General features: G+C 39.6%; 2 protein-coding genes across 3 annotated transcripts; both read left to right on the top strand.

The window, feature by feature from the left end:
• Positions 1-25,188, top strand: abcc6a (ATP-binding cassette, sub-family C (CFTR/MRP), member 6a). The gene is made up of 31 exons (XM_041983056.1): positions 1-365; positions 3,328-3,504; positions 3,599-3,724; positions 8,654-8,791; positions 11,414-11,536; positions 12,656-12,717; positions 12,858-12,989; positions 14,144-14,350; positions 15,438-15,615; positions 15,849-16,010; positions 16,100-16,192; positions 16,741-16,944; positions 17,412-17,558; positions 17,656-17,743; positions 18,286-18,355; positions 18,442-18,568; positions 18,665-18,841; positions 18,929-19,096; positions 19,316-19,499; positions 19,589-19,673; positions 19,755-19,872; positions 20,173-20,380; positions 20,504-20,814; positions 21,093-21,292; positions 21,400-21,526; positions 21,644-21,745; positions 21,823-21,969; positions 22,081-22,239; positions 22,368-22,534; positions 22,678-22,872; positions 23,822-25,188. Exons 1-31 carry the CDS (start codon positions 324-326, stop codon positions 23,928-23,930), a joined length of 4,533 nt encoding a protein of 1,510 aa, XP_041838990.1. The 5' UTR covers positions 1-323; the 3' UTR covers positions 23,931-25,188.
• A 362-nt stretch (positions 25,189-25,550) lies between these two features.
• On the top strand, positions 25,551-27,726 carry cep20 (centrosomal protein 20). 2 transcript variants are annotated; one of them, XM_041983057.1, is made up of 5 exons: positions 25,551-25,630; positions 26,318-26,515; positions 26,832-26,916; positions 27,215-27,350; positions 27,498-27,726. In XM_041983057.1, exons 1-4 carry the CDS (start codon positions 25,603-25,605, stop codon positions 27,324-27,326), a joined length of 423 nt encoding a protein of 140 aa, XP_041838991.1. In that variant the 5' UTR covers positions 25,551-25,602; the 3' UTR covers positions 27,327-27,350; positions 27,498-27,726. The 2 variants fall into 2 exon arrangements, with proteins under 2 accessions (XP_041838991.1, XP_041838992.1); XM_041983058.1 differs by having other exon boundaries at positions 26,832-26,910; positions 27,215-27,348; positions 27,496-27,726.

The following is a 27,726-nucleotide window of genomic DNA, read 5'->3' on the forward strand; positions in this document are numbered from 1 at the left end:
CAGGGCAGCAGCAGTTCAAACTGAGAGGCAGACAGTAACAGAGCTTCATTGAGAGAAGATGTTTTATTAAAAGGGAGGAAAAGTTACACACTTAAACACACCAATAAACACAGCTTTTCACACAGACAGACAAGCAAGACCTGGCTGAAGTTATTACACTACCATCAGAGAGCAAGTAATAAGAGTTTTCTGTTTTAACCCCCATCACACACACATATTCACACTGTGGTGTTGGTGCAGACTGTGTGTGCAAACCAGTGTGGAGAGCAGGGCTGTCCGTGCTGAACAAGTAGCACATCGAGGAGGAAGGAGCAAGCGAGTGGATGGATGCCTTTTGCAGACTCAGTGGCCTGGACCCTCTGTGGGTGAGTTCATGATGTGTGCATTGGCCTGGGAATCATTTAAACCACGTGTAGTTCAACTTTGAGAAGTTTGATGTTACTGGTTATCATGACATAACAGTAAAACATTATAGGTTTTTAACTGTTCAAAAATACATGTTATTTCATTCATACTGACTGACATGTCTGTTAGATACAAAAAATAGTGCTTAAGTTATTGTCTGTACTGAATGATGAGCTTAAGTTGGTGGTAGATGAAAGTCTTTGGTAATTCTTCTTATCTTGTTTCCTCTTCACAATTTAAATAATTAGCATTAGCCACATTATTATGGTTGCTTATTGAGCATAAGATTTGCTGTCCATTATAAATGTTCCAAATATTTATATTATAAGAAAGGAGAAATTGAGTTTCAAGATGCTGGCAGCCCTCAGTTATACAGGGAAAAGAGATATAGCATGCATAGAACCTTCTAGTCTGCAGCCTATATGTACAAGAGAGTGGGACAGTTTGTCTTTGATAATGTTTCTCATCACTCTGATTTAGTTCTGTGAGATCCTGAGTGGTGGGAACGAATCACACCAAGAGAGCTGCTGTGGCTAGAAGGGCTTTTTAGTTTAATGTATTAGCAAACCTCCACATTCTGGATCCTAGCTCAAAAATAGAAGAATGGCTGCTGTCCAGCTGGAATCGAATGCACCCTTTCCCAGCTTGTGCGCCCCCACTTCTTAAAGCTTTCCTTCTGTTTCTGGATCTCATTACAGCCTGTTCTGTCTTTGTTGCTTCTGCAAAGCCTCAAAACAATGACCATCAAAGTTTGTTGATCAAGTGAAAGTAATCTGTTTCATTATGTGCTGCCGTCTTTGCCATAAAACTTTAAAATCCAGATGTTGTGTTCTTCGTTAAATTACATCCATAACTGTGTACAAGATGTTGTAACAGTGAGGCTTCTTTTTTTTGTTCCTTCTCATGTTGGCTTAACAGCACCTTCAGTTATTAACTGAATTAGCCTTTTACATTCACTTTAAAACACTGATGTAGCTGAGTGTCTGGCCACAGAGACTCAGGACATGAGATGTATGAGAAAACCATAAGCAAAGCTATGCAAGCTACTATAGATAAGTTACCCTAAAAAAGTTCACAGATCATACATAAGACAAAAGAACAACAAATGCAAGAACTTATGAGATAGAGTGAAAAATGCCAGCTTTGCTTTCATGTCTCCATCAGTGAAACACGTGCCTTCTAGAAAAACAGAGGTCACATGGATGTACTGCAACATGCAGAATTACTCAGTTAGCCACGTTGCTTCTATAATAATGAAAATGACATATAACTAACTTTTCTTCAACATTGCTTGATCCATAAACACTTGGCCTGAAAGTGTTAAGGTTCAACTCACTTGCTTCAGACGTTAGCAGTGTAGTTTGTTTCTTCCTCTTGAAGTTGACCAGGCCTGTAATCTGAACAGGACAAAGTGAAACTGACAGGAGAGTGATAGATGCTCTCTACAATTACAGAGTTCTTCCTCTACACGTGCACATAATCCCGTTTTCAAAACAGTTTTTCTGAAAGCTTATTTAACTCATTGATGAAACATGAAGTTTATAAGGCAGCACGTTGTTTTATCAGATCAATAAGTATTCATAAGTGGCATTCAACAGACTTGCAGCAGTATGTAAAGATTCTGCTTTCTGTTTTCATTTCGCCATGTCTGTCAAGTAAAAATAGGCACCTTATAGTCGGCCTTCATACACTGCATACAGAAAGCACTTTAACCTTGAGTGAAAAACGGGATGAGGATTGAACAAAATGCAGAAAAAAGAACTTGGAGAGGGTTTGACAGGTACGGTTTATTCATAAAAGAACTATGAACATCTGCCTGCCATTGACCACAGGAGTCATATGGGACTGTGAAAACAGCCTCCCACTCTTTGCTTCTGCAGAGATTTATCGCCTAAATAGATCTTAGTATACGTGCAAAAGGGCATGCTTATTATATAACCTTATTCAGGTTTTGAAGATTTGTTGAGTTAATCTACTTTTGTGACCCTGTGGCAAGGAGTGCAAAGAAGTGTACCAGTCCTCGATTGAACTCCGGTGCCTGTAATCGGATCATGAGTCAGACCCTTGTTGCTCCAGAGACACTAAAGAGTGCCAATTGATGGTGAATGCTCAGACATGCCGCCACAAATCCATGTGAGGTTTGTCTCCCCTGTCATGGTTTATTCGCAGAGCTGTGGGAGGGTGGTTGTTACATAATGATTCTGCAGCTGCCACCAATTGTGGCCACTCTACCTTATCCTAGTTGGGAGTCTACCAGCTGGATCAGACTTCTCTGCCATGCTAGGATCTTTAAACCACTTCCTGTGGTTCCTCTGTAGGGCAGTCTCGTTAGCACCACCAGACACCCTGCCCCTCATTAGGCAAGTCGGGTGATAAAAATGGGAAGCAAGACAACAACAAACCACTTAAACAAAAGATCACATATGCTAGCTCTCCTGTTGTTACATAATCTCTACCTTTTCTGTCCTTGACTTCTTCTCTGTAACAAATGTTATCATTTGTTGCAGCTCCATTATTTATGTAGACATTGAACTGTTCTTCTTGGTGCCAGAAAATCATCCCACTATTATTAGCAAACTAGTCAAATAAAAAAAACTAGTCATAAAAAAATCTAAGCTGCCCCAGCTTTTTAGTGAAAGGAAGCCTCTACCTCAGACTCTCCTAGGATTAGGTACAAACACACTGGTTTGATTTGTTTTTTTGTTTGTTTGTTTTGTTTTGGTTTAGTTTGTTTTGCTGACTTGCTGTTTCACTTTTGACTGACTTGAAATGCTGGACCTGCACCAAGTCTGAACTCTCTGGACTTTGGCCCTTGTTTGCTTAGTTTTGTCAGATTCAATAGTAACCTCATAGTTCCTGACTTCTTATTGTTTTCTCCTCATCTAAAATTTAGCTTCTCTTATTTCTTTCTCTGTGTTGCAGGACTGGAACCGCACATGGTACACAGCCAACCCCGATTTAACCCAGTGTTTCCAGAACACAGTGCTGGTCTGGGTCCCCTGTATTTATCTGTGGTTGTTGGTCCCTTTTTACTGTCTTCACCTTTACTGCCATGATCATGGCCGGATTGAAATGTCCTACCTTTGCATCACAAAGATGGTGAGACATTAGAGACACTAATCAGCCTTCAGTTTGTTGTTTATTACACTATAATCAGAAACTTTTTCAATCAAGAATTTTCTATCTTGTTCAGGTGCTGGGTTTCCTGCTGGCTTCATTTGGTTTTGTGGAGTTCTTCTACATCTTGCTGGAGAGAAGCCAGGAGATCCAGCAGCACATGGTCTTCCTACTTAGCCCCATCATGCGCAGCATGACTGTGGTAACTAATGCAACTCCTTTTCTACACATGTGCATCAATCTAAATTATATTAAAATCAGTTTTAATGTAAACTTTGTTTAGCTGTAAAAGCTCAATTTTGCATGGTGATGATGGTTTGTGCATTCCCTCCCCAGTTCACCCATTGATTTAGTATGTTTGGCTGTTATTCAGCAAATTAATAAGATATTTGAAGTTTTGAAATTAGAGTGTTCTGCTTAAATTCTACCCAATTACTGCACAGTCATTGGGTAAAATGTCATTATACAACAGAAGGAAAAAGTCATATCTGTTGAGTTGCTCATGGGAACTCAGAAGTTTTGGGAATTTCAAGTATTCTCATGGATCATGTCATTGTGAAAACACATAAAGAAATGTGTATGTATAGTGTCTCTATGGTATGTTGGCCTGACACAGAGGTGCAAAGATGCACAACCAAGCATTAATTTATAGCGTCACAGGTAATGTAAATATTACAGTGCCCTGTAAACACAACCTGTATTTGACAATCAGTCATCAGAGTGCAGAATACATATGTAAAGATATCAGTTACTGTTGCAGTATAGATGTGCAAAGTTACAGTGCAATGAGAATGTGACAGGGCCTGCAAGAGCAACAAATTACAAGTCACAAAGAAAAGACGTGCAAAACAAAATACTTACAGTAATTTTAAGATTCAAAGTGAAGCAGGGACATTCTTATGCAAAATATAATAAAATTATTTTAATGAAGATACGGTTAATGCTTTGCTTGGCTTTGGTGAATGTGCTTTAATGCACAGCAGGTTGCTCTGACTTGCCTCCAACTTTATGGTTTGTCTTTAAAAACACAAAGCCACAAGACAGAAAGGCGATGACATGCTATTGTAGTCTATGTTAACCTTAATTGCATAGCAAGATTCCGTCTTTTTATAGGTTACAGGTGTAATGTTGGACAGGAGGTTTTGACACCAAATCACTCTTTGATAGCCATTGTTCTGACCTAAACTGTGTTTATGGTGTAGTGCTTTTCATTGTGATGCCTCAGCAGAAAGCAGGACCAGTTATTTATCCATCTTCCTTAGCAATAAAAAGCCAAGGTCAGAGCCATCTCCAGTCAAACCGTACCTAAAATTCATAACGATTCACTAACAAAAACCATGCCACGATGGCATGACGAAATCTACTGATGACTCAAGGCGGGTTGAGAACTGGGACAAGTTGAGAACAAAGCGGTTAGAGTTTATAAACAGGTACAGGAAATTGGTTGAGAGATGCATGGTATTTATTCCTGAATCATAGTTTTGGAAAACTAAATTAAAACGGCTAAAATAAACTCAAATGTTCAGATCTAAATCAGTGCAAAACCAGTTTAGTTTGACACATTGTAGATGAGATCTTTAATCTTAACAAACGTTGTTTATCTCCTCCCTCCTTGACTCTTGAATCAAACCATAATGGCCTCTCTGACCTGGATCAGGGTGGCATGTAGGGTGGGCTACAGAACATTATTTATAGAAAATAAGGCTTGGTATAGAATTAAAGAAATGTTCTCAGTGGCACATGTTGATGGAAATACACCCAAATGTTTCTCAGAACATCGATCCCACTCTTTGTCACTGGATTTGAATTATACTTAATTTGTTTGAGTAGGCAAAATAAAGGAGTGCACCTCAACATGGGTGGCATGGCAAGTTAAAATGCAGTTTATCCTTCTGCAGTAGCTATGCATGAATTACAATGCAGCACAATGATGCAGAGTTCAGATAGGACAACTAAAGTCCTGTGAGCCTTTAACATTGACCCAAAGGACTATACAGCTTTACTCACAAAGCTCCTTCTTTCTGTAGCCATGTAAAAACCTGCTCAGTCTCACTCTCTTTAAGCCAGACAGCTTTGCCCACCTGTGGTCTTTTCAGACTCCTGAGTAAATACCAGCAAGAGTTTGGGTAAAAATACACTGAGACTACTCTTGTATCGAGAGATACATCCCAAAAAAAGGAATCTATTTTCAGGACACAATTTGTCACCCCAGGGGGCCAGACGACAGACTTCTTCTAAATCATGTTAAGAGCCTGTCACCAATCTTTTAATCTTCGTGCCTTACTTATCTTTTTTCAAGGATATCATTTACTAGCTGTGCCTCATAGCCACATGCCACCATCCGTTTCCTGGATGCAGGAATGGAACACTGCCCTCTTGTTGTTCTGAACAACTTGTTTTGTTGACCTTCAGCTCTAGCAAAAGTTTGGTAATGTTTTACCCAAGACTGAGTCGTGGTTACTACAGATGAAATGTGCATGCATGGCACTGGCTATAATCAGTAATACCATGACGTAAAGTCCCCCCCGCCCCCCAACACTTTACTGTTCTTGTCTAATTATAAGGTAGGGTTTTGATTCAGGCTTTAGTGATGAAGTTAGCCCCACCCACCAAGTTGTACAAACAGATGGGCTCATGGTTTGCTGTAACAGGCAAGTCAGAGCAGGATGCTACAAGTAGGAGGAACCTTGTCCTCATTCACTTACCCCTGGGCAGCTTTATGTTAAGGTTTGAATTGGGGCTGATGCAGCCTCATGCCCATAGGGGTGAGATCTCCAGAGCTTTGTTTTTTCCAATGAGTTGAAGGTGGGGCATTAACACAATCAAAGGCTGCAATAATCAATGTTTCTAAACATAAAACGTATTACATAACTGTTTTTCTGATGTAGCAGTTGGTAAAGATCCAAAGTAAAATGAGAGTTACTACTATACTTCAAGTCACAAAGTTTGGACAGAACTCTAGATGACTGAAAGAGTCATGATGAAAGGATTTTTTTTTTTTATTCTTGTGTGACAGAATAAAAAGTATAAGTAGGGTGTGAAAATTAAGCATCATGCACACTGAATAGCTTGTAGAACCATTTTCAATATCAACAACATGAAGTATTCTGAAATTAAGTTAACTCATCATACTCTTTCTTCAGTCCACTGAGGTTTGAAGGTGTTTGTGTATTCGCAGCTCTCTTACGGTCCTGCATAGTAATTCAGTCAGGTTTAGTTCTGGACTTAAGGGCAGTTGAACACCTTGACTTTTTTTTCAGCCATAGGCATCACATCTTGAATAGCTGCTGTGCATTAGAACATTGTCCTGTTCTGTGACCCAGCTAAGTCCAAGCTTTAACTGTTGGACAGATGACCATGCATTTGACTCTAGAATACTTTGGTAAACAGAGAAGTTCATGAATGACTCAATGACTGTAAGGTGTCCCGGTCTTGTACCTACAAAAGAAGCCCAGATCATCACCCCTTAAACACCGTGTGTGACAGTATCAAGAATTTAGGTTGATATGATGTGTTTGGTTATTGCCAGTTCTCCTTTGAAGGGTACCAACAGTCATAAATGTTATAGTCAGTTACAGGTTGATAAAATTAGAACTGCATGTGTTTAACACTTGGCAAGTAATGTTATAAACTGTAAAGATTCGATTTACAGTATGTCAGTCAGAAAAACTGTTATTAAAGCACATAAAATTTTTAGATGTTTGTGTGCTTGCACTTTACAAGCAGTCCTTATCTTCACATCCCCTCTATACTGAAGTTGTGCTATTACTCCAGCATCCCAAAGGCATTCAAGTCAGGTGGGCTGAACACTCTAAATTCCCCATAGGTATGACTGTAAGTGCCTGTCTATTTGTATCTATTCTCTGATGGGCTGGCCAAACACAAATGTGTATGGAAAAGAAGTGTAAAGATAAATAAATCAATGTCACTACAGCTGAAATGCAAGAGTAATGGAGGGTGTCCATATCAACATGTTTACTTTCCTGGCCACTGAATCAAAATCAGTACAGATCTTCCTGTAAACTGGATCAAGCTGTTGAGGCAAAAGACTCATAAAAATACCAGATAGTAGTTTATAACGGGACAGCACTGTGGCTCACCCCAATGTGGCACTCATTATAAAACCAAAACCCACTTTCCCCGCACTTCATGATGAGCAGGCATAGCAATGTGACGTCTCACTTGGCTAACCACTTAGCAAGGGATTGATTATAGATGTTCATTGGGAGATGCAGGACAAACATGCCCCCATGTGCAAAATCTGAATCATTTTTATTTTTTAGAAAACATCATGGTAGAGAAGTTACATACATACAAGGAATTCCTAGAAGTCCAAGTTAATTTTTCTAAATTTTCGTCAGTTACATTAGATCAGTCATCCAACTGCATCCTCCATACCCATCCAAAGACATTTTTTTAAAAACAGTAGGAGTCAAAGCAAGAGAACTACTGCTACACAATTAGAGAGAAGTTGCACTGAATGTCAGCTTTAAAAGAAGCTCCATTTTTCATTCTGTCTCTGTACCGCTTTGTCCATTACGGGTCGTGGGGAAGCTATGGCCTAACCCATTTTAACAGGTGAGAGGCAGGGTACACCCTGGACAGGTCGCCAGTGCATCGCAGGGCAACACAGAAAGAGACAAACAACCATTCATGCTCACATTCACTCCTAGGGAGAATTTAGAGTGACCGGTGGGAGGATGCCAGAGTACCAGGAAAAAACCCACGCATGCACAGGGAGAACACGCAAACTCCACACAGAAAGGCCACCGCCCCACAGGTTCGAACCTCCCCCCAGCCAAGGCTCAAACCAGTGACATTCTTGCTGTGAAGCAAATTTTCATTAAGCACCTGCAATTGAGCCAAAAACTGCTTATCAGCTATTAAAAGGGGAACATCATTTGAATGTTATAAGGTGGTTTTGAAAGTAAATTATAATAGTTTATCTTCAACGATTAGACATATCTTTTTTCATGCTATTGAGTTAGTTCATCAGTGTAATGTACACAACAGTTTTGTTGCTCTGTTCTCTGACATTTGGATAGAGTTATTTGGACAAAGTGCTTTAAGAACCACACATGTGGATTCTTAAATCAAGTTTTGCTCTTTCTCTCTGTGTGTGTCTGTGCAGATCCTGGCCTTATGCATCATTCAGATGGAGAGGATAAGAGGCTGTCGATCTTCTGTATTCCTCTTCCTGTTCTGGGTCTTATCTGTTGTTTGTTCCTTGGTGCCTCTCAGAGCAAAGATCCAGCTTGCCATTGATGAGGTAAGTAAGAAAGCCTGATATGAAAGTTTACAATGATACAAAGCTTTCAAATTAAATAGAATTTCTATCCTCTACATGATAATATATGTTCCATCTATCAACCAATCCATTAGAGGACTCATCATAAATCTTTTTGTGTCCGGTTTGAACTTAATGAACCTGAAGTGTCAAAGCACAGTGCAGGAATATCTAATCACGTCTATTCCTACCCATAGTCTAGACACAAGTCTCAAGCAGTACAGCTTGAGCTATACCCTCTGTCAGCAAAGAGTTCCTTTTTCACCCCCCAGTTTTAACCAAGGTAACCTAAAGTTAACACAAAGCGTTCGAGGATGACACTGCCAATTCTGGTCAAGCCTGTGTGAGTTTAAATGTTGCTTTTCTTCCTGTGTCTTCTGTCAGACATTGCAATCAGTGTTGTATGGGGTAGGTTAGCGCGTGCAGCCATGGGGCAGTCATATTTGCATTTCTATAAAAACACATGCACACGTCCATATTTCTGTTTTATCGTTCTGTCTGTGACATTCCCACACTGCTTGGGGGAGAGTAATGATGGCCCTGGGATAAATGCTGGTGAGACATGGCAGCCCAAGGTTAGCCCGGAGAAACGTCAGCGCTGTGTTTATGGGCCTACACTGCTATAAACAGCCAGATGAATATCTATGCATCCATACAAAACGCAAAGCCATTTGAAATAGATGTTTTAATTTTATACGACCACATGTGCACATATAGGAAGCACACATGATCCCATTCTGCTTAAACTTAATGTTGTTTTTCTGTGTCTCAGTGGGCTAGATTGAAATGCTGGACTCAGTTCATTAATAACTTTTACAACCATATCTTCTACAAAAGGCACTAACAGTGGAAGCTAACAACCATAATATATAAAACTGAATTTTAAGGTGCAACATTAAATGGTATGCTGGAGATTTAGAGGAGGATAGAGTCAGAATTGAACAGAAGATAATGCAGAGTGCTACAAAAACATAATCTGATGAAGCAGCAACTGCTCACCACACCTTAAAACTAACGAAACAAAGATATTCAAGAGCAAGTTATGTAACTGCTGTTGAAGGAATGATTTAACACTCAAGGAAGACACTGTGTTTATTTGCATCCTTTCCAACACTTACAATAGTAGATGGATACGACTACACCACTCTAATATTTGTGGGTTTATATGAAGCAACGCCCAGCCATTACATTAGCTTACAACCAAGTCATTAAAGCACGGAAACTGCTGTTCTGCCTCTGTAAGATAATTGGTAATTACTTTTAGGATCTTATTTGTTTAAATCTGAAGAAGTGTTCAAAAACAAAAATGAAAGAAAATCTGCATATCATACACCATGAAGAGTTATGAAAGAGATATTTTTTCTATAGAAAAAATGAATTATTACAGTGTGTAGTACATTCACACAATAAAACATGTGTTTCTTGACTTATCCAACCTGACACAATTAGTATTCATTTTTCAAGTGCACAATTTTTATATTTGACATTTATATTATGTTTGTCTAGTGTTTTGCGTATGTTTATATGTTGTTATTTGGCATACTATAGCATGAACCTTTGTTTTGATGGTTGATAACCGGAATAACAACAGCAATGATCACATTGCTCATCACATCCACACAGTTGTATGATTTTTTATTGTTATTAATTATTAATTTATTTATTTTTACTGTATATAAAGAAAGTGGCTTATTCATATTTTAAGGCTGACAGCTCAAGTTGACAGAGTTCATGTTTTGGACCCAGCCATTCTTAGCTGCTTGACCTACATTTTTCCCACCCACTCTTTGACCATCATGACCTTGCTTTTCGCTGTGTGGCCAGACTCGTTTGGCCCCTTTCATATCAGCTTTCTGGGTACAGCACCACACTTCTCAGAGAAAGCTGTTTTACTGTTTACCGAGGCAGCGATGTTGATGCACTCATACTGCTGCATAACGGGCTGGCAGTGGTAAACATGACCCTCTGCCAGAGCCCACAATCTCTGTATGTCAAGAATAACATGCAAGTCCTACTTTTTGCTAAAGTTTCTATGCAGTTAATATTGCAGCTGCTCCCTTAATTGAAAGTAGGGATGGATGTTGGTTTGTAAAACCACAATCTCCCTATTTACAGATATGGCTTCTTAGCGTGACTGAGAGGCAGCTTTAACTGTTGCTTCATTTATATAAAGTACACCATTAAAGTTGCTGGGTTTTACCCTGACTTAGCCTACTCATCAAAATGACTCTTTATTGTGTCTGTGATCTTTATGCATAAACTCTTTGCTGCTATTCAATGTGTAAACAAGGGGAAAGTCATATAATGAATTTGGTGCTGTTATGAAATTGCACACAAAACCAGAATTATGATAAAGAATGCAGTATACTACAGGATGTTGTCTGATTTGTTAAGTGCTGTAATGTTGAAGTAACCACAACACATTTTGATGCCACTGAAAACCTTTTCTCTTCCTGTAAGAACATTTTTGTTTGTTAGTGTTGATATGGCATGTACTCAGCTACACAAATTACTTGTGTCCCTATTTTTAAACTCAAGGAATTCTACCCTTTTTGAGTCCCCTAGCAGTCCCTTTAAAATGTGTTTATTTATTATCTTCCACAGGGTATTGCCTCTGATATTGTACGCTACCTCGCCTTCTTCTCCTACTTTACAATCCAACTGGCCCAGCTCTTCTTGTGCTGTTTTGCTGACCAGCCTCCACAGGGAAAACCCATCTTGGAGAAGGTAGGCAGAAGAGAATGTCTCCCACTTCCGTCAAAAAGCCTCCAGTCTAATCCAATACCAAGGAAAGAGAAATGCCAAAGTAGCTATTTTGTGGTTTTTGACTTTTGTTGTCAAGACAATTTTGCCTTTTGGAGGAAAATGATATGAGTCACTTCCTTCCTTCCTGACACACTTTGGCTTCTTAGAAGAAGAGTGTGAATGAGTGTGTGCGAGTTTGACACCATGCTCCTGCATACCTTTAGTGCGACTCACTGACTTATTACAATATGACCGCTTAGTGTCTGTGATTACACAACTGTGAAACGATAACTTAATACAAATCCCACAATCTCATTAAACATGAGATTGGCAAAAAACCTTTTCTGAGCTTAAAATAGCAAGTCGATTCTGAGCAGCTTGCAGGTGAATGAAAATGAGCTCCTAATCAATCAAAAAGACATGTGAGGTAATATTTCCCTGGTGATAAACAATCGAAGGAGCTGGAAAAGTCCCTAACAAACTGGTGGCTAGCGGTGAGGAGGCTTAGGGTGCAGAAGCCACAGTCTGGCGTGGCAGACACACCCAGTGGTGTGTCCTCTCCTTTTTCCTCCACCTCCTCCTCCTCTCTGCCCCATACTCTGGTTAGAGTTACTCACAGGAAGAGAGGAAGTGAGGGGACAAAAAAGCAAAAGTGCTGTAATGAGGAGCGCAAACACCCTGGTGAGGGGGTGGCAGGGTGGAGGAGATGCCATGAAGTCTGCGTGAGAGCACAGACTGTCTTATGTATGTATGTGTGTGTGTGTGTGTGTGTGTGTGTGTGTCTCCTTGTTGTACAGTTTGTGATGACACATTTCCGCTCTGTCTGCAACAAACCTCAAAACATTATCTTCACCCAGTGCTAACACTCAACCCTATTTATTCTGTATTGTGGGAGTTCGTGGACTCCGCTCTCCGCAGTGGACCACCTGAGTATACCAGGGTTGTTTACACACATGAGCATTCTTTAAACACACCCCTCACAAGAACACCATTCAACCATCAACTGACAGCCTTGGTGAGGCTGTGTATTTTTAAAATGCCTTTAAACTGAGTATTTTACTACAAAAACAGCTTCTAAAACTGGTCTTTAATCTGTTGCAGAATCCCTGTCCTGTGAAAGATGCCTCTTTCCTGTCACAGATTCTCTTCTGGTGGTTCACTGGGTAAGATGGTTCTTTAAAACCCCTTCATTTTTAGGCACTGGTTGACTCACTAGGGCAACGGTTTGTACTTGTTTACAATAATATGTGTTTTTTGTTGACAATTTGTTGTATGAATCATCTTCCCATGTTCCCCCATTTAGGCTTGTTGTGAAAGGATATCGCACTCCTCTGCAAGCAGATGATCTGTGGACTTTGAGGGAGGAGGACACGTCACACAAGATCATATCTGAACTTCAACAGGACTGGACAGCTGAATGTGCTAAAATTCAGAGGTGAACATGATTTTTGGCCAAAATACTGACAGTTTAATAAGTTATTCCAGTCATAAAGTACATTGTCCAGTCTATTGCACGAAAATACTGTTACGATGGGATTTGCCTACTTTCAGCTTTGATCATATTAATCCTATTTGTCATCCATCAGTTAATTTCTGGATACAGAGGAATAGAAATATTCAACATGACAAGTGAACAATGAGAAAAAGGTCTTTCCATTGCCTCTTTAATCACCCATGTCCAAGCAACCAACTGCATAAGAACACAGTGACTGCCAAAGTCAAGAGTGCTCTTGAATTTTAATGGAAATAATCCTGATTCACACTGAAAAACTAGATGTTTTACTCTGCCAATCCTACAACATTTCACCATTCACATATTCATTCATTTATTTTCTGCTGGTTGGAGCTTATCCTTGTCACCAGAAGAAGAGGTCACCTGTCCAACACAGATATAAAATGAGATAAACAATCAACAATGTATGCTCACCTTTATTACTTAGGTCAATCCAGAATCATTGACCAACCATACACGCCTGTTTTTCAATGACAGGAGAAGCTGGAATTCCCAGAAAGAACCCACACATGCACAAGTAGAACATGCAAACCCCACAGAAACACTCCACCCAACACTCCACTACCAAGTTTTTTGAAAATTTGGCAGCTTGGCTGTTGCATCGGATCAAGAGAGCATGTAGATGTAGTAAATAACACAACATGCACATGTCTTTCTCATTTCTTTTGCTCATATGGTTCTCTACTTTGTCAAGGTCTGTGATCCATGTTATGTTTTTCATTGTTGTCTTAGCTTAACAGTTCAGCTTTGTGGTCAAACATCAGCCTGTTGCTTGACCCAAGCAGAGTGCATTAAGAAGCAGTACTATAATGTCAAGACAAGAACCCAAAGCCTTTTTTAAGGCTTGTTTACACGATCCTGTGCTTTGAAAAGCAGTTGTTGAGTTTAATCATTATTTCAGAAAAGGATTCGTTCTACAGCTGCTGGTGACGTCTTTAGTCCATAAGTATTGTCAAGAATAAAAACAGCTTTTATGATCTGTTTTATGTTCTGCTATTGTAAGACGCCTGCATCACGTTGGTGCATCTCTGTCACAGATGTCTTGTTTGTGACAGTGCATTTTCTCCCTCTCGCAGGCAGGAGAAAGCCTTAGCATCGGGTGTGTCTCTGGGGAGCAGGCTGCCAGACCAGGCCCAGCTCTTCAGAAAGTTGCAGAAGAAGCAGAGCTCTGGCTTCTTCCTGCTCAGGACGCTGGCACGCAAGTTTGGTCCATACTTCCTGACCGGCACTTTGTGTATCATATTTCATGATGCCTTCATGTTCGCCATCCCTCAGGTGCTAAGGTAAAATGAATGAAAAAATGCACTTAAACTTATCAGTATATTAGTTGTGTCTCACCTTGTATCATGTGCCTAAAACGTACTATTTTCTTATAAATATCAAGTTGTTGTGAATAGTTTTCAAGACAATAGCAAGAAATTTTAGTAAAACGTTTCATAAGACGGTTCCAGGGTAAATATGTCATTATAGGTGAACAGAGATACTGTTGGTAAGTTAGTCAAATACAGATATACAACTTTTTAATGGCTTGTAGACATATAAAGCAAATAGCTTTGAATCTATTATATTACGGAAAGCTGCAGCCAAACCTCCCCAAACCCAGCCCCGGGTCGAAACTACCTGAATGCACTGCAACCCAGGCTAAAGTAAAAATAGTTTGTCTGTGTTCAAGGGTTTGACAAACCAATTTAATTTTGACACTAAAGTAAAAAAAGACTAGAGTATCGAATAAACAGATAGATTAATAGACTGATAAACTATTTCAGTGATTTATGACTCTATCAAGAAAAGGAAAAAAAAAAACACTGTCAGCAGTGAAAACAGGTCAGGGCTGACCCGCCACCCTCTGGCTCACCATCCCACCAGCCAGACTGGAATGTTGTTGTTCATGCACTGCACAGAATGAGTGGAAGTGTTAATTACGGTCGTGGAGCTGTGAGCAAGAAAAGTAGACTAGACCACAGCTTTCTGTGCTCCAGTGAGGAGGACGTGCAGGCAGAAAAAGGGAGAGGAGGCTCTAAATGGCAGAAATGTTGTCGGACCACAATAAGAGAGCCACAGGCCAAGTGTGAGTGCAGCCTGGCCACAGACTGAGCTCTGTTGTGCAACCTGAACTACTTTATGCAGACCAGTCAACCAGAAACCACAGCAGCGTTCAAGGCCATTGGTCAAAAAACATACAATGAGAGTAAATATCAGACTGAATGAAAAGAAATCATGCTGTCAAAAGTAAGAGTTGGTCTCTGTCTGCTTAGCTTCTTATCAAACTTTCCAGGAAAACCTGTTATATTAAATCAAATGGGAACAGATGCAAAAGGCCAACTACTCAACAACCTGACGAAGCATTCATTTCCTTCTCTTCCTCCACAGTCTTCTTCTAGGTTTTATGAGAGATGAAGATGCTCCACTGTGGAAGGGCTACTTTTACGCCACCCTGATGTTCCTGCTCTCCTGCCTCCAGTCCCTCTTCAACCATCAATACATGTACGCTTGCTTCACAGTCGGAATGAGGGTGAAGACAGCTGTAATGGGCTTGGTTTACAGAAAGGTGGGTAAATACGCAACATACGTTTATCCGTTAACCACTTGACACAACATGAATTATGTCTTAAATGATGAAAACAAAAGCTTTCTCTCCTTCCAGACTGAAAAACAGTTCACAGTGTATGATTAACAGCTCTTACCTAAGATGAATGATGGTGTGTAATCTTTACCAGGGTATGAAATTATATTGTACACAGTGAACGGAGGGCTAAAATGTGTCTTTTGTTGTCAATCCAGTCTTTGGTGATAAACAGCGCTGCCAGGAGGACTTGCACTGTGGGGGAGATTGTGAATTTGGTTTCAGCAGACACTCAGAAGCTCATGGACTTTGTGGTCTACTTCAACGCTGTCTGGCTGGCTCCTATTGAGATCGCTCTTTGTCTTTTCTTCCTCTGGCAGGTATGTTGAAATTTAGTGTTTCCACAATGCCTCCCATTTGTGCATAGATGTAATTTTACTGACAATGTCTTGACACGGTTTCCTTTTAGCATCTGGGTCCATCAGCACTGGCTGGAATTGCCACTGTCATTCTCATCTTTCCTCTCAACGGAATTATTGCAAAGAAAAGAAGCAAGCTTCAGGTAAAAGCAGGAATCCTTCACACATTAGCCCAGACATCTGGCATGTAAGGTCAAAGGATGCCACAGCTGGTTTAGATAGTGGCTGAAGAGCTGTGTGGGTGTTTGGCCTGGATGTTACATTCTCTCTTGTCCTTTTGATGTCTGGCCTATATAATGTGTTTAAAAAACAATGACAGGAAAGGGTGGGCAGAGGGAAGACAATTTTTCATTTCTCTGGAAGAACAACAGAGGGTTCTTTAAATTTGGATGCTTGTTTAATCGAATTTAAGTCCTGAATGCAGCGACCACATTCCTGGCTCTTTGTTGTTTCCTTGTAATAAAAATCGGCATAATAAAACAAGCAACAAATTCTTACTGAATTAGAACAGTTCTGGGACATTCAGGAAAAACTACAGCTGCTGTAATGAAGGCAGACAAGCTCATGTTCACAGTTACATGTATTTGCTTTGGTGTGGTAATTGCTCATACACTGTGTCCTAGTTTTTTCAGTGTAAGATTGTGTTTATTTCAAAGGCGAAGAAGTGAATGCCTCATTGTCTGCTCAACAGGAGATTCAAATGAAGTTCATGGATGGCCGCATCAGACTGATGAATGAAATTCTAAATGGAATAAAGATTTTGAAGTTTTATGCCTGGGAGAAGGCCTTCCTGGAGCAGGTTTTGGGCTACAGAGAAAAGGAGCTCAATGCCCTGAAGAAGTCTCAGATTCTTTATTCCATCTCGATTGCATCTTTTAACTCCTCATCTTTCTTGGTAAGATATTTAAAATATGATTTAGAACTAAACTTTGTAATATTAGCAGATATTTCCTCCAAGGCCGTAAATAACTTGTTTCACCTGGCAGCACTGTGCCCTTATACCTTTACAGGGATGCTACTAAATTCTATCTTTAATATTGCTAACATGTTGATAATCATTAGGTAACAATAAACTTTCCCATAGTCATAAGAATTAAGGGTTGCAGCCATTTGACTGAGAATGAATAATGATAACATGCAATACTGTCAAAAGGCTTGGGAATAAGCAATATAAGACAGAAATCCAGAAAGTAGTGAAAGACAACTAAAGCCTTGTCATTAGTTGTTGTCCCTTTGCAGGATGCACCATATTAAGATTTTAACTAAATTACAGCCACCTTATTCTTAAAGCTGGATTAAACATGATTATTCATATAAGTTTCTGAATGTAAAGGTAACATTTACTGCTTTTTTCCCTTTAAGATTGCCTTTTCTATGTTCGGAGTCTACGTAACGTTGGATGACAGGAACGTCCTGGATGCACAGAAAGTTTTTGTTTCCATGGCACTTATCAACATCTTGAAAACCCCACTGAGTCAGCTTCCATTTGCAATAAGCACAACCATGCAGGTAGGAGATATATTTCGAGATTGTGGTCCCTGCTGAAGAATATTTTCATGACCCTTTTTAATAAATTATTCATCTAAATAATTGCCAACTGTTTCAGGCTCTGGTCTCACTGAGACGTCTGGGAAAGTACTTGTGCTCAGAGGAGCTGAAGGTGGAAAACGTCTCAAAGGCTCCTTTGAACCCTGGTAAGAACTTTATAGCTGTATAGAATAATCAACTGATTAAATCAGCATCTTTCCTTTGCTGTTTAAGCTCACAAATTCCCACAATTTTGTTCCCATACTGCCTGAAATTATAGGCTGACATAATCAATATAAGAAGCCTGCAAGATGTTGTTGTTTATAACTGTGGAGCACCACAGCCTTGTATGGATCATATGCACTGTCACTTCCTGGGTCCCAGGCTGACTGGTAGACAGGAAAATTATAGGATGTTCCCATTTAGCGGTTAAAGTTAAATCATAGCATGATTTCAGACATATGATTCATAGAGAAATAAAAAAAGCATACTGTACTTCTCTGTCTACGATCTGTCAACACTTCCTGAGAGAGCTTGTGAAAAAGGAACAGCTCTGTAATTTGCATGATTAAACAAATTCACATGTAATTACGCCCAGACAGTACTCTGATAAGTAACTTCAAAGGGGGAACTTTATAAAAGTTTGTTCCTCGGTCGTGCTCATTGCAGGTTTTCTTTATTTTTGTTGATTTTTTTGTTTCTTATTTAGATGGTGAAGATGTGGCCATAGAAAATGGCACTTTCAGCTGGTCTGCAGAGGGTCCTCCATGTCTGAAACGGTATGAGTTGTAAATAAGATTTTGAAAAGATCTCTTATTTAAAAATCAAAGGAGACCTGATGTGCAGTTTGCTTCTTTGTTGGCAGAATCAATGTCCGTGTGCCACGAGGTTCTCTTGTTGCTGTGGTTGGGCATGTGGGCAGTGGAAAGTCATCTTTGTTGTCCGCCATGCTTGGTGAAACAGAGAAAAGAAGCGGCCAAGTCACTGTCAAGGTACAAAGCAAAGTTCCATGTGCAAGATCTATTCATAGTTTGTGGGTTAGATTTAATAAATATTGACAGACTGTTTTTTGGCACATGTCTTTGCAGGGTTCTGTGGCATACGTGCCCCAGCAGGCCTGGATCCAGAATGCCACAGTCCAAGACAACATCATATTTGGCCGTGAGAAGATGAAAACATGGTACCAACGTGTGCTGGAGGCCTGTGCCCTGCTGCCTGACCTGGACATCTTACCTGCAGGAGATGCTACAGAAATTGGAGAAAAGGTATGAAATACTCTAAAAGTAATGCAGTTTGTTACCTGAGTTATGGTTATGATGTCTCTGATTTTCAAAACACTTTTTTCTGTGCAGGGGCTGAACCTGTCTGGTGGGCAGAAGCAGAGAGTGAGCCTGGCTAGGGCCGTGTACAGAAAAGCTGATGTATACCTGCTGGATGATCCACTGTCTGCTGTTGATGCACATGTGGGTCAGCATATCTTTGACAAAGTCATCGGACCAAAAGGAGTACTTAGAGACAAGGTAACACCATCCATAACCTGCAAAGAGGAGTTCGGCCAATTCAGTTCGACTGCCAGACACAGTTTTTACACCAAAACCACTTACAAGCACATGAGCTGCACCATTGTTACCATAGTATGGAAACAACTCTGCTGACACTTCTGTTTTTAAGAAAGCCTTAATTTAGCTTTGGATTGTGCCTGCATCTTATTTTTCTGACTTGTGTGGCTTACTTTACAGACCCGCATCCTGGTGACCCATGGGATGAGCTTCCTGCCGCAAGCTGACCTCATCCTTGTTCTGGTAGATGGAGAAATCACCGAGAGTGGCTCCTACCAGGAGTTGCTCAGTCGCCATGGTGCTTTTGCTGACTTCATCCACACTTTTGCAAGCACAGAGCGAAAAGAAAGTGCCATACAGAGAGGTGAGGAAACCTTTCAAAAACTGATTCTAATTCATAGTTTTGTTTAAATTGAGTTCATGTTTAGAATTAGTTTATTATTTTTTCTGTAGCTGGTTCCAGGAGGTCCAACGCTCGGCTCAGCATGATTGATTTCATGCCATTCTCCAGAGACTTGTCACAGGAGCAGCTCATTGGGTATGTAAACCACTGGAGAAAAACTGGAATGCTGGGCATCTTTTACATGAAACTGACCTTTGACCTTTCCTCATTTCCCAGGGGTGACACCACTAATACCAACCTGCAAAATATGGAGCCTGTGTCTGAAACAGACCAGGAGCAGGTAGCAGAGGACTTGGGCAAGCTGACTGAAGTTGATAAGGCTCGCACAGGACGAGTGAGTCTAAAAATGGCTTTTAGCTTTTAGCTTTCAGTGGCATGCCACACATAACTTTGCAGCTTCTCTTTCAGTGTCTGTCAGCTCAATATTTTGCATTTCCACCCACAACTTTAATATTTTGATTCAGCTTAATTCAATTTAGTATTATTTGTGCTGCATTTACCTGATGAACCAACTGTATACCTCAGTAAAGAGCAGAAAAATTAAGTTTATCACTAGGTGGTAAATTTAGTCGATATTTAACTCTTGACTAACTTTTGATGGACTTGTGTTGGACTTTGTCTTGTTCCACTACAGGTGAGGTTGGAGATGTACAAGAAGTACTTTAAAACCATTGGACTGGCCATCATCATTCCCATCGTCTTCCTATACGCCTTTCAGCAGGGGGCCTCCCTGGCCTACAACTACTGGCTCAGCATGTGGGCTGATGATCCTGTTATTAATGGCACCCAGATTGATACTGATCTGAAACTATCTGTGTTTGGGGCTCTGGGCTTTGTACAAGGTCAGTTGTTGGGTTATTTTTATAAACCCCCCTGAATAACCACTACAAATCTCTCAAACGGTTGACAATAGGTTTGATGATATTTAACTTAAGTTGAATCCAACTCCTTCATCTTCTCTTCAGGTATTGCTATCTTTGGTACGACTGTTGGCATCTCCATCTGCGGCATCATCGCCTCTCGCCATTTACATATGGACCTCCTAGTCAACGTTCTACGCTCTCCAATGTCGTTTTTTGAGAGCACGCCCAGCGGCAACCTCCTGAACCGCTTTGCCAAAGAGATTGACGCCATTGACTGCATGGTCCCCGAAGGCCTGAAGATGATGCTGAGTTATTTCTTCAAACTCATGGAAGTCTGCATTATTGTGCTGATGGCAACACCCTTTGCAGCTGTGATCATCCTCCCTCTTGCTTTTCTCTACGCCTTTGTCCAGGTACATGCTCTTCTCAAAATTACAAAGTGAGCACTTTGATCTCTTATTTGAGATCCCTCTGTTTAACATGGCTTAGCAGAAGCTGGGATCCATTACTGTATGTTATTGGAAAGCTTTGGGCTCCAAAACCAGCTCTGCTGATCTTGCCTTGTATTTTGTTCCCAATATGCTGACATAGATGTTGAACACATTCACTAAGAATTATGGGAAAGCCCTCAGTGCTCCCTTTTGTTTCGCCTGTTAAAGCTGGTGTTTTACTTTTCCACTGTGGGCTGCAGAGCTTCTACGTTGCCACATCCTGTCAGCTGCGCAGGCTGGAAGCTGTGAGCCGTTCACCCATTTACACCCACTTCAATGAGACGGTGCAGGGTGCCAGCGTAATCCGGGCCTTCGGAGAACAGTCCAGGTTCATTCTGCAGGCTAATCAAAGGGTCGACTTCAATCAAACCTCATACTTTCCCCGATTTGTTGCCACCCGGTGAGGCTATTTCTGATCTAAAGTATTTTGGCTTATTCATTTTCTCAATTAGCAGTTAATTCAGTGAGTTAGGCTTTAGTAATGATCATGAACTGTTACATCCACAGGTGGCTTGCAGTCAATCTGGAGTTTGTTGGAAATGGTGTGGTCTTAGCTGCTGCCATTCTGTCTGTGATGGGGAAAAGCACCCTGAGTCCAGGCATTGTTGGTTTAGCTGTGTCTCACTCCCTCCAGGTAAGAGATCCGACCCACATGTGTGACATTAAAAAAGTGGAAATGCTTTGGTTTGTTCAGACAACAAAACCATTGTTAAGTCATTTAAAGTAAACATAATTGTGCTGGGTATTCCAGGTGACTGGAATCCTGAGCTGGATTGTACGATCTTGGACCGACGTGGAAAACAACATTGTTTCTGTGGAGAGAGTCAACGAGTATACTGATACTCCTAAAGAGGTTGGTTCTTCCACCGTGCACATGCAAAGAAGACCTGATCTTATTCTTTACTCAATTTTTGTTATTGCCTCATGCAGGCCAGTTGGAACACAGAGGGCAGCTCCTTGCCCCAGGCTTGGCCCCAGAGTGGCACCATAGAGTTCCAGGACTACGGGCTGCAGTACCGTAAAGGCCTTGAACTGGCTCTGAAAGGCATAACGTTGCAGATTGACAAAAGAGAGAAGGTAATTTTTTATGAGATATAAATAAATACCTGCAGACATCAGTAGCAGTCTTCAACAATGAAATGGCACAATTTTGTCACATATAAACCTAAAAAAAATATGTTTTTTTAGGTTGGAATTGTGGGTAGAACAGGTGCTGGGAAGTCCTCACTCGCCTTGGGAATCTTCAGGATCCTGGAGGCAGCAAAGGGAAAGATCTTTATAGATGGAGTTGACATCACTGACATTGGACTCCATGATCTTAGGTCACGTATTACCATCATACCTCAGGTACAGCAGGAATAATAGAAACTGTTGCAGTCTGATCCAGTGCATCCAGATCAGTTTATTCAAAGATGTGATAGTTCTGTTACTGATCCAGTTTGGGGATGACTAACTTCTTCTACCTTCTCTCCCAGGACCCTGTGCTGTTCTCGGGCTCCCTCAGGATGAACCTTGACCCCTTTGATACCTACACAGATGAAGAAATTTGGAGTTCACTGGAGCTCGCTCACCTTAAAGACTTTGTGTCTAATCTGCCTGACAAACTTAACCACGAATGTTCAGAGGGAGGCGAAAACCTCAGGTATGCATGTAAACACAGATACAACACTTTGCAGTGCAGCGATATAACTTGTCTTTACTTTTACAAGGCAGTTAAATATAAACTATCATAAAGAAATCTAGTATACGATTCTGTTCTTCCCTTCTTCCACTTTGTCTGTGTAGTTTGGGTCAGCGCCAGCTCGTCTGCCTAGCCAGAGCCTTGCTGAGAAAAACCAAGATTCTGGTTTTGGACGAGGCAACGGCTGCTGTGGACCTGGAGACAGACACACTTATCCAGTCAACAATCCGCACACAGTTTGAAGACTGCACTGTGCTGACCATTGCTCACCGCCTCAACACCATCATGGACTACACAAGGTACAGGAAGTCACTATTCTAAGCCTACACTCAAATGAAAATGAACTTATAAGAAACGCATGTGGTGCTTACTCCCTCTAAGAGGTGAGAATTAGCTACTTTTATCTGTTTTATATGACTTTTGACTAAAAATCTCTCAGCTCTTGTGAGCACCAACCTGAATAGCATTCCTACTCATCTTAAAAAATATATATTTTTACTATTTGTTCAAATGTTGGATTAAAATGATTATATATAGTAAAGTGGTCTTCTTTGCACTGGAAAGTCAAACGTGATCTTAAAGAATGTGCAACCAACTCAGTATTTTGTTTGCACTATGGACACTGCATAGCCTGAAAGTATGAAGCTTTTAGGACTTTGCAGAATAGCACCTGTGTGCAGTTATGTAAAATTTAAGAAAAACTGTTTCAACATGCAGAAAACATTTCATCCGCTAATTATAAATTTAAACCTGCAAGCTGACCGTATAGCTCAGCAGGTCGTAAGGGAAAACCATTAACCCCTTAACACATGAATTTATTTACAATTATATAATAAATATTTAAATTAAATAAAGAAGAATGCTGAAAGCAGTTTGTTGCAAATAAAAAACTAAAAGAGCTTCTTTTTGTGGTTCTTAAAGGTGTCTCCTCTAGGGAAATATAAAAAAAAACATCTTTAAGGAAAAAAAGAAGTCAAGCTGTATTCTATTTATTCACTATATATACAGTAACAATGTTATTGCTTCATACTCTGGGAGCCTTTAATGGATTTTGTTTTAATATTTTTCATCAACTATTTCATGGACAAAATTAACAATTATAATAACTTGATTCTCTAGCAAAATGTAGAACATGCTAATTACCTGCACCGTTGTTGGCTCGATCAAGAATATTACTCATTCCTACCAGATCAGATGTGCACAGATGTATGACATCTAAACCCCCTTTTGTTTTCTGCTGCTTTGCAGGGTGATCGTCATGGACAGAGGCCACATCTCTGAGATGGACTCACCAGCCAATCTCATTTCGCAGCGGGGACAGTTCTATCGAATGTGCCGGGAAGCTGGGCTGGTCTAGCCCCATGTTGAACCTTGTACAAAAGAACTGATGACCTGGTGTGGAGATGTGGCACATTATTTGTGTGACTCTTCAACACATATATTGCATTGGGCCATTCCAAGCTTTGTGGCAGCTCAAAACTCCTCTCTATGAGGGCATTGTTGATGAATCTCATGAGCAGCTGCTTATGTAGTCCCTACAGTATTTTTTTTTTTTTTTTTTTTTCCAAAAAGACACCTTATCCTAAGTCAGGAAAAGACATTTGTTAACCTCAGATGATGAACACTTTAACAAAGCTATAGTAGATTATTGATTCTCAAAGCTATAAATATTGTATATAGAGTGGTGGGGTCAGTTTATTCCGTACAGAAATATGCCAAAAGCTGGAATATAAGAGAAGCAAAAATCTTACTTATTTTGGTTCTCTTTAAGAATGAGAGGTATATTATTTTTTTAGATTTTGTTATAAAGCACATGACATATTTTTGATGTTGTCTCAGGCTTACACATAGATGTTTACTCACATTTTTTAGCCTTGTATACCAAAAAAGAGGCACTTTTGTACTGCAAACTGATAGAAGTCTGTTTTTGTGTTCTCGTCTCAGAAACTGGGTCAGGAAATATCTGACACACTAACCCTCATGCTAGCAAATGCAGGGGAAACAAGCTTTTTACAGCTGTCAAAATCTGAGCTCAAGGCCATTTATATATGTCAGGGAGAGAGAGGAAAACAGTGAAGCAAGCCAAGGCATTAGCAATCGTCCAACTATGTTGTGGCTTTTGTTTATTTCTGTCAAAGTAAACATATAAAAAGTCAATAGAGACCCATTTGGTCAGATTTAACCTGACACCGGTAGTGAAAACCACCATGAATGAAGAGAATGCCTCTTAAAAACAATGGTGATAAATCTCTATGGGATTGTCTCTCTGCCTACACCAAACAAACTCTGAGGAGAAAATCAGTATTGTTCTTATGGTGCTGACATGTCAGACTGTAAATAGTCCACTTTAAGCTTTAGTCTTGATTCAGAGAAAGAACCCTATGAACTTTTCAAAGAGAAGAAACATTTACTGTTTTTGTCTTACTGGTTTAGACAATATACTCTAAGAGAAACCCAAGTGTTTATTTATGTCATTTGACAAAATGTATTGAGTCCTTAAAATTATGAGGATTATATTTATACTGTTTATAACAAGCTTGATCATTTTCACTGACCTTTTAATGTTAATGTACTGTCTTGTTGCATACATCATGCTGGATAATAAAATTTATTTGAATCAATGATTATGTCAGGTTTGTATTGTTTTAATGGACTGTTTATATATATATATATATATATATATATATATATATAAATTGGCCAAAATCATTCTCTGTACACACTTCATATTTATTAATTTGTGATGTGACGCATGCTTAAACATTTTTGTGACTTGTGGTAATGAGGTAGTTCAACTTTGAGATTACTTACCAAAGCCATTAAAATATAATTTGAAATATATGTATGATTTAACAATTCTCTAACAACTGCAATTCTTGGATATGTTTGAACTGGTGAAAGAAGTTTGTAAAAAGAAATTAGACGTGTCTATGTTCGTCATTTAGTTGTAGTTACGAATGCATGTCACTAGGTGGCAGACGTTCATAGACCTGGCAGTGTTACAGCAGTTTGTTTACACACAAGTTGCAATGGCGACTATCACTGAGCTCAAGTGTGGTAAGCCGTTATTTTCACTTTAATTTTGTTGTTTAACTATCTACTAATACCTCAACTCATTGAAGTTACACCATATGTTTATATGTGTCGGTTGTCTTGAATTTGTGCTAAGGTAAAATCACATTATCTTAACCAGTCTTCATTAAGAAATCCCACAATTCAGCTAAATGAATAGCCATACTTTTACAACAGTGATAGTAATTAAATGCGCCACCATTCTCTATCCTATTCAAATCTGCATTTCAGTTCGGTTGATTGTTTTAATACCTTACATGTAAAACAAACTATTAATTTTTTACTACTGGCTAATGCGTCCTGTGGCTAACAGTTAACTAGCTAGCACTGCAATCCCATTTATCGCATACGAATTAGTGAGTGAAAGTTTTAAATATTTACTAAAATGTCTATCTAAAGTGTTTCAAATCTATTACGACTTAAAGTTTAGCTTTTGATTACCTGTTTACGAAAGTTCGAGTCATGTCGAAAAGTTCTTAATCTGAAAATGTTAACGTGAGTGTTAAATTTACTAATATTTGAGTGGAGTACGGTCACCAATGCCTCCCTTGATTTCAGTTAGCCTAATTTTATATCTGAAATATAGGCTTCCACTTGTGGCCAGATGGCAAGTTATATTTGTATTTCTTGGCTTAAAAAAAAAAAAAAAAAAAAAACATATTAATATTTCAGCTGTGAAGGAAACTTTGGAGACCCGCGGTGTGCTGGGCCAGCTGAAGGCTCGTATCCGGGCGGAGGTGTTCAGCGCCCTGGATGATCAGCGTGAACCGCGGCCGCCGCTAACCCACGAAAACCTCCTCATCAACGAGCTCATCCGGGAGTACCTGGAGTTCAACAAGTACAGATACACAGCGTCAGTGCTTACAGCAGGTGAATAAATAATAAAAAAAATAAATAAAAATATATATATGTATATATATATATGTGTATATATATATAAACATTTCTCAAATAAATGACAGTGATATAGTTTTAATTGTATTACTGATACAGTATCACTTAAAAATATGTCCTTTTCATGTTTACTCTTTCAATATAAATCACTGTGAAAAATACATTGAAATAATCTCATGATATCAGTACTGTTACAAATTATAAAGACTATCAGATTCTGTGTGATGTCAATGTAACCAGACAGTATTGCAGAGCAAAGTGAACTATTTCTCAGTAACATTTGTTTCCTCAGAGTCAGGCCAACCCAAAGATCCATTGGACAGACAGTTCCTGGCAGATGAACTGAAAGTCTCAGAGGATGCAAGCTCCAAGTGCGTGTACGTGTCTAAATCAGGATTTGGAAAATGCTAGTAGACTCTGCTATTGAACACAGTGTACAAAGGTTTTTAATCATTTTAGGCATAATTGTTTCACAAAATCATGATGAAACGTTGCTAGTTTCATTATGCATGTTGCTATGATTGGTTTGGTATACAGTGACTATTAGTTTGATTTGAAACAGTCAGCACCACTCTTAAGGACAGAAACTCTGTGGACCTGCAGAAAAATAAGCCATTCTTTTTTTTTTCTTTCATCCAAGATGTTCATTACAGTGCTTTCTTTTCTCCTTTGTAGACCTCTTCTCTATGGTCTGGTTTCTCACTTCCTGAACAGCAGTGATAAAGGAGGGAAGGTGTTTCTGCGAGGTGCTGCCATCAGTAAAACAGTCCCTGGACCTGATGTTTAAAGTCACTAATGATTCTGATGGACTAAAAAGATGCTGTGGCTCTCCTGTGGATGGCATAATATCCTGCAACATCCTATTGAACCCTGTTGCCTCTTCCATATAGTTTTATACTGTGTTAGCATTCCAATATGGCATGCATGAATTTATGGGAGATGAATAACTTTTGTGTCTGATCTGAATTGCCAAATATATTTCCTAATTTCTTTTTCTTTTCTGTTTTCTTTTTTTTTTTTTACTTGACCTTGAAAGTGGTGCTGCAGATTTTAATGTGTTGTTTTTTTTCTTTGTTTTAGGATAAGATTACATGCCTTGATGCATTTTATATAATTGTTTTACAAATGTTTGATATTTTATGCTGTCTTTTAGAACCTCAAAATAAACATTTCTGTCTGTAAACCAC

This window comes from Melanotaenia boesemani, chromosome 4, assembly GCF_017639745.1.
Source record: "Melanotaenia boesemani isolate fMelBoe1 chromosome 4, fMelBoe1.pri, whole genome shotgun sequence".
Taxonomy (NCBI): domain Eukaryota; kingdom Metazoa; phylum Chordata; class Actinopteri; order Atheriniformes; family Melanotaeniidae; genus Melanotaenia; species Melanotaenia boesemani.

Coding starts and splice junctions, on each gene's coding strand:
- abcc6a (XM_041983056.1), top strand. CDS start 324: ATGGATGCCTTTTGCAGACTCAGTGGCCTGGACCCTCTGTGG. Junction 21,527..21,643: donor CTGTGTCTCACTCCCTCCAG/GTAAGAGATCCG, acceptor TGGGTATTCCAG/GTGACTGGAATCCTGAGCTG. Junction 22,535..22,677: donor GAGGGAGGCGAAAACCTCAG/GTATGCATGTAA, acceptor TTGTCTGTGTAG/TTTGGGTCAGCGCCAGCTCG.
- cep20 (XM_041983057.1), top strand. CDS start 25,603: ATGGCGACTATCACTGAGCTCAAGTGTG. Junction 25,631..26,317: donor TATCACTGAGCTCAAGTGTG/GTAAGCCGTTAT, acceptor TTAATATTTCAG/CTGTGAAGGAAACTTTGGAG. Junction 26,917..27,214: donor GATGCAAGCTCCAAGTGCGT/GTACGTGTCTAA, acceptor TCTCCTTTGTAG/ACCTCTTCTCTATGGTCTGG.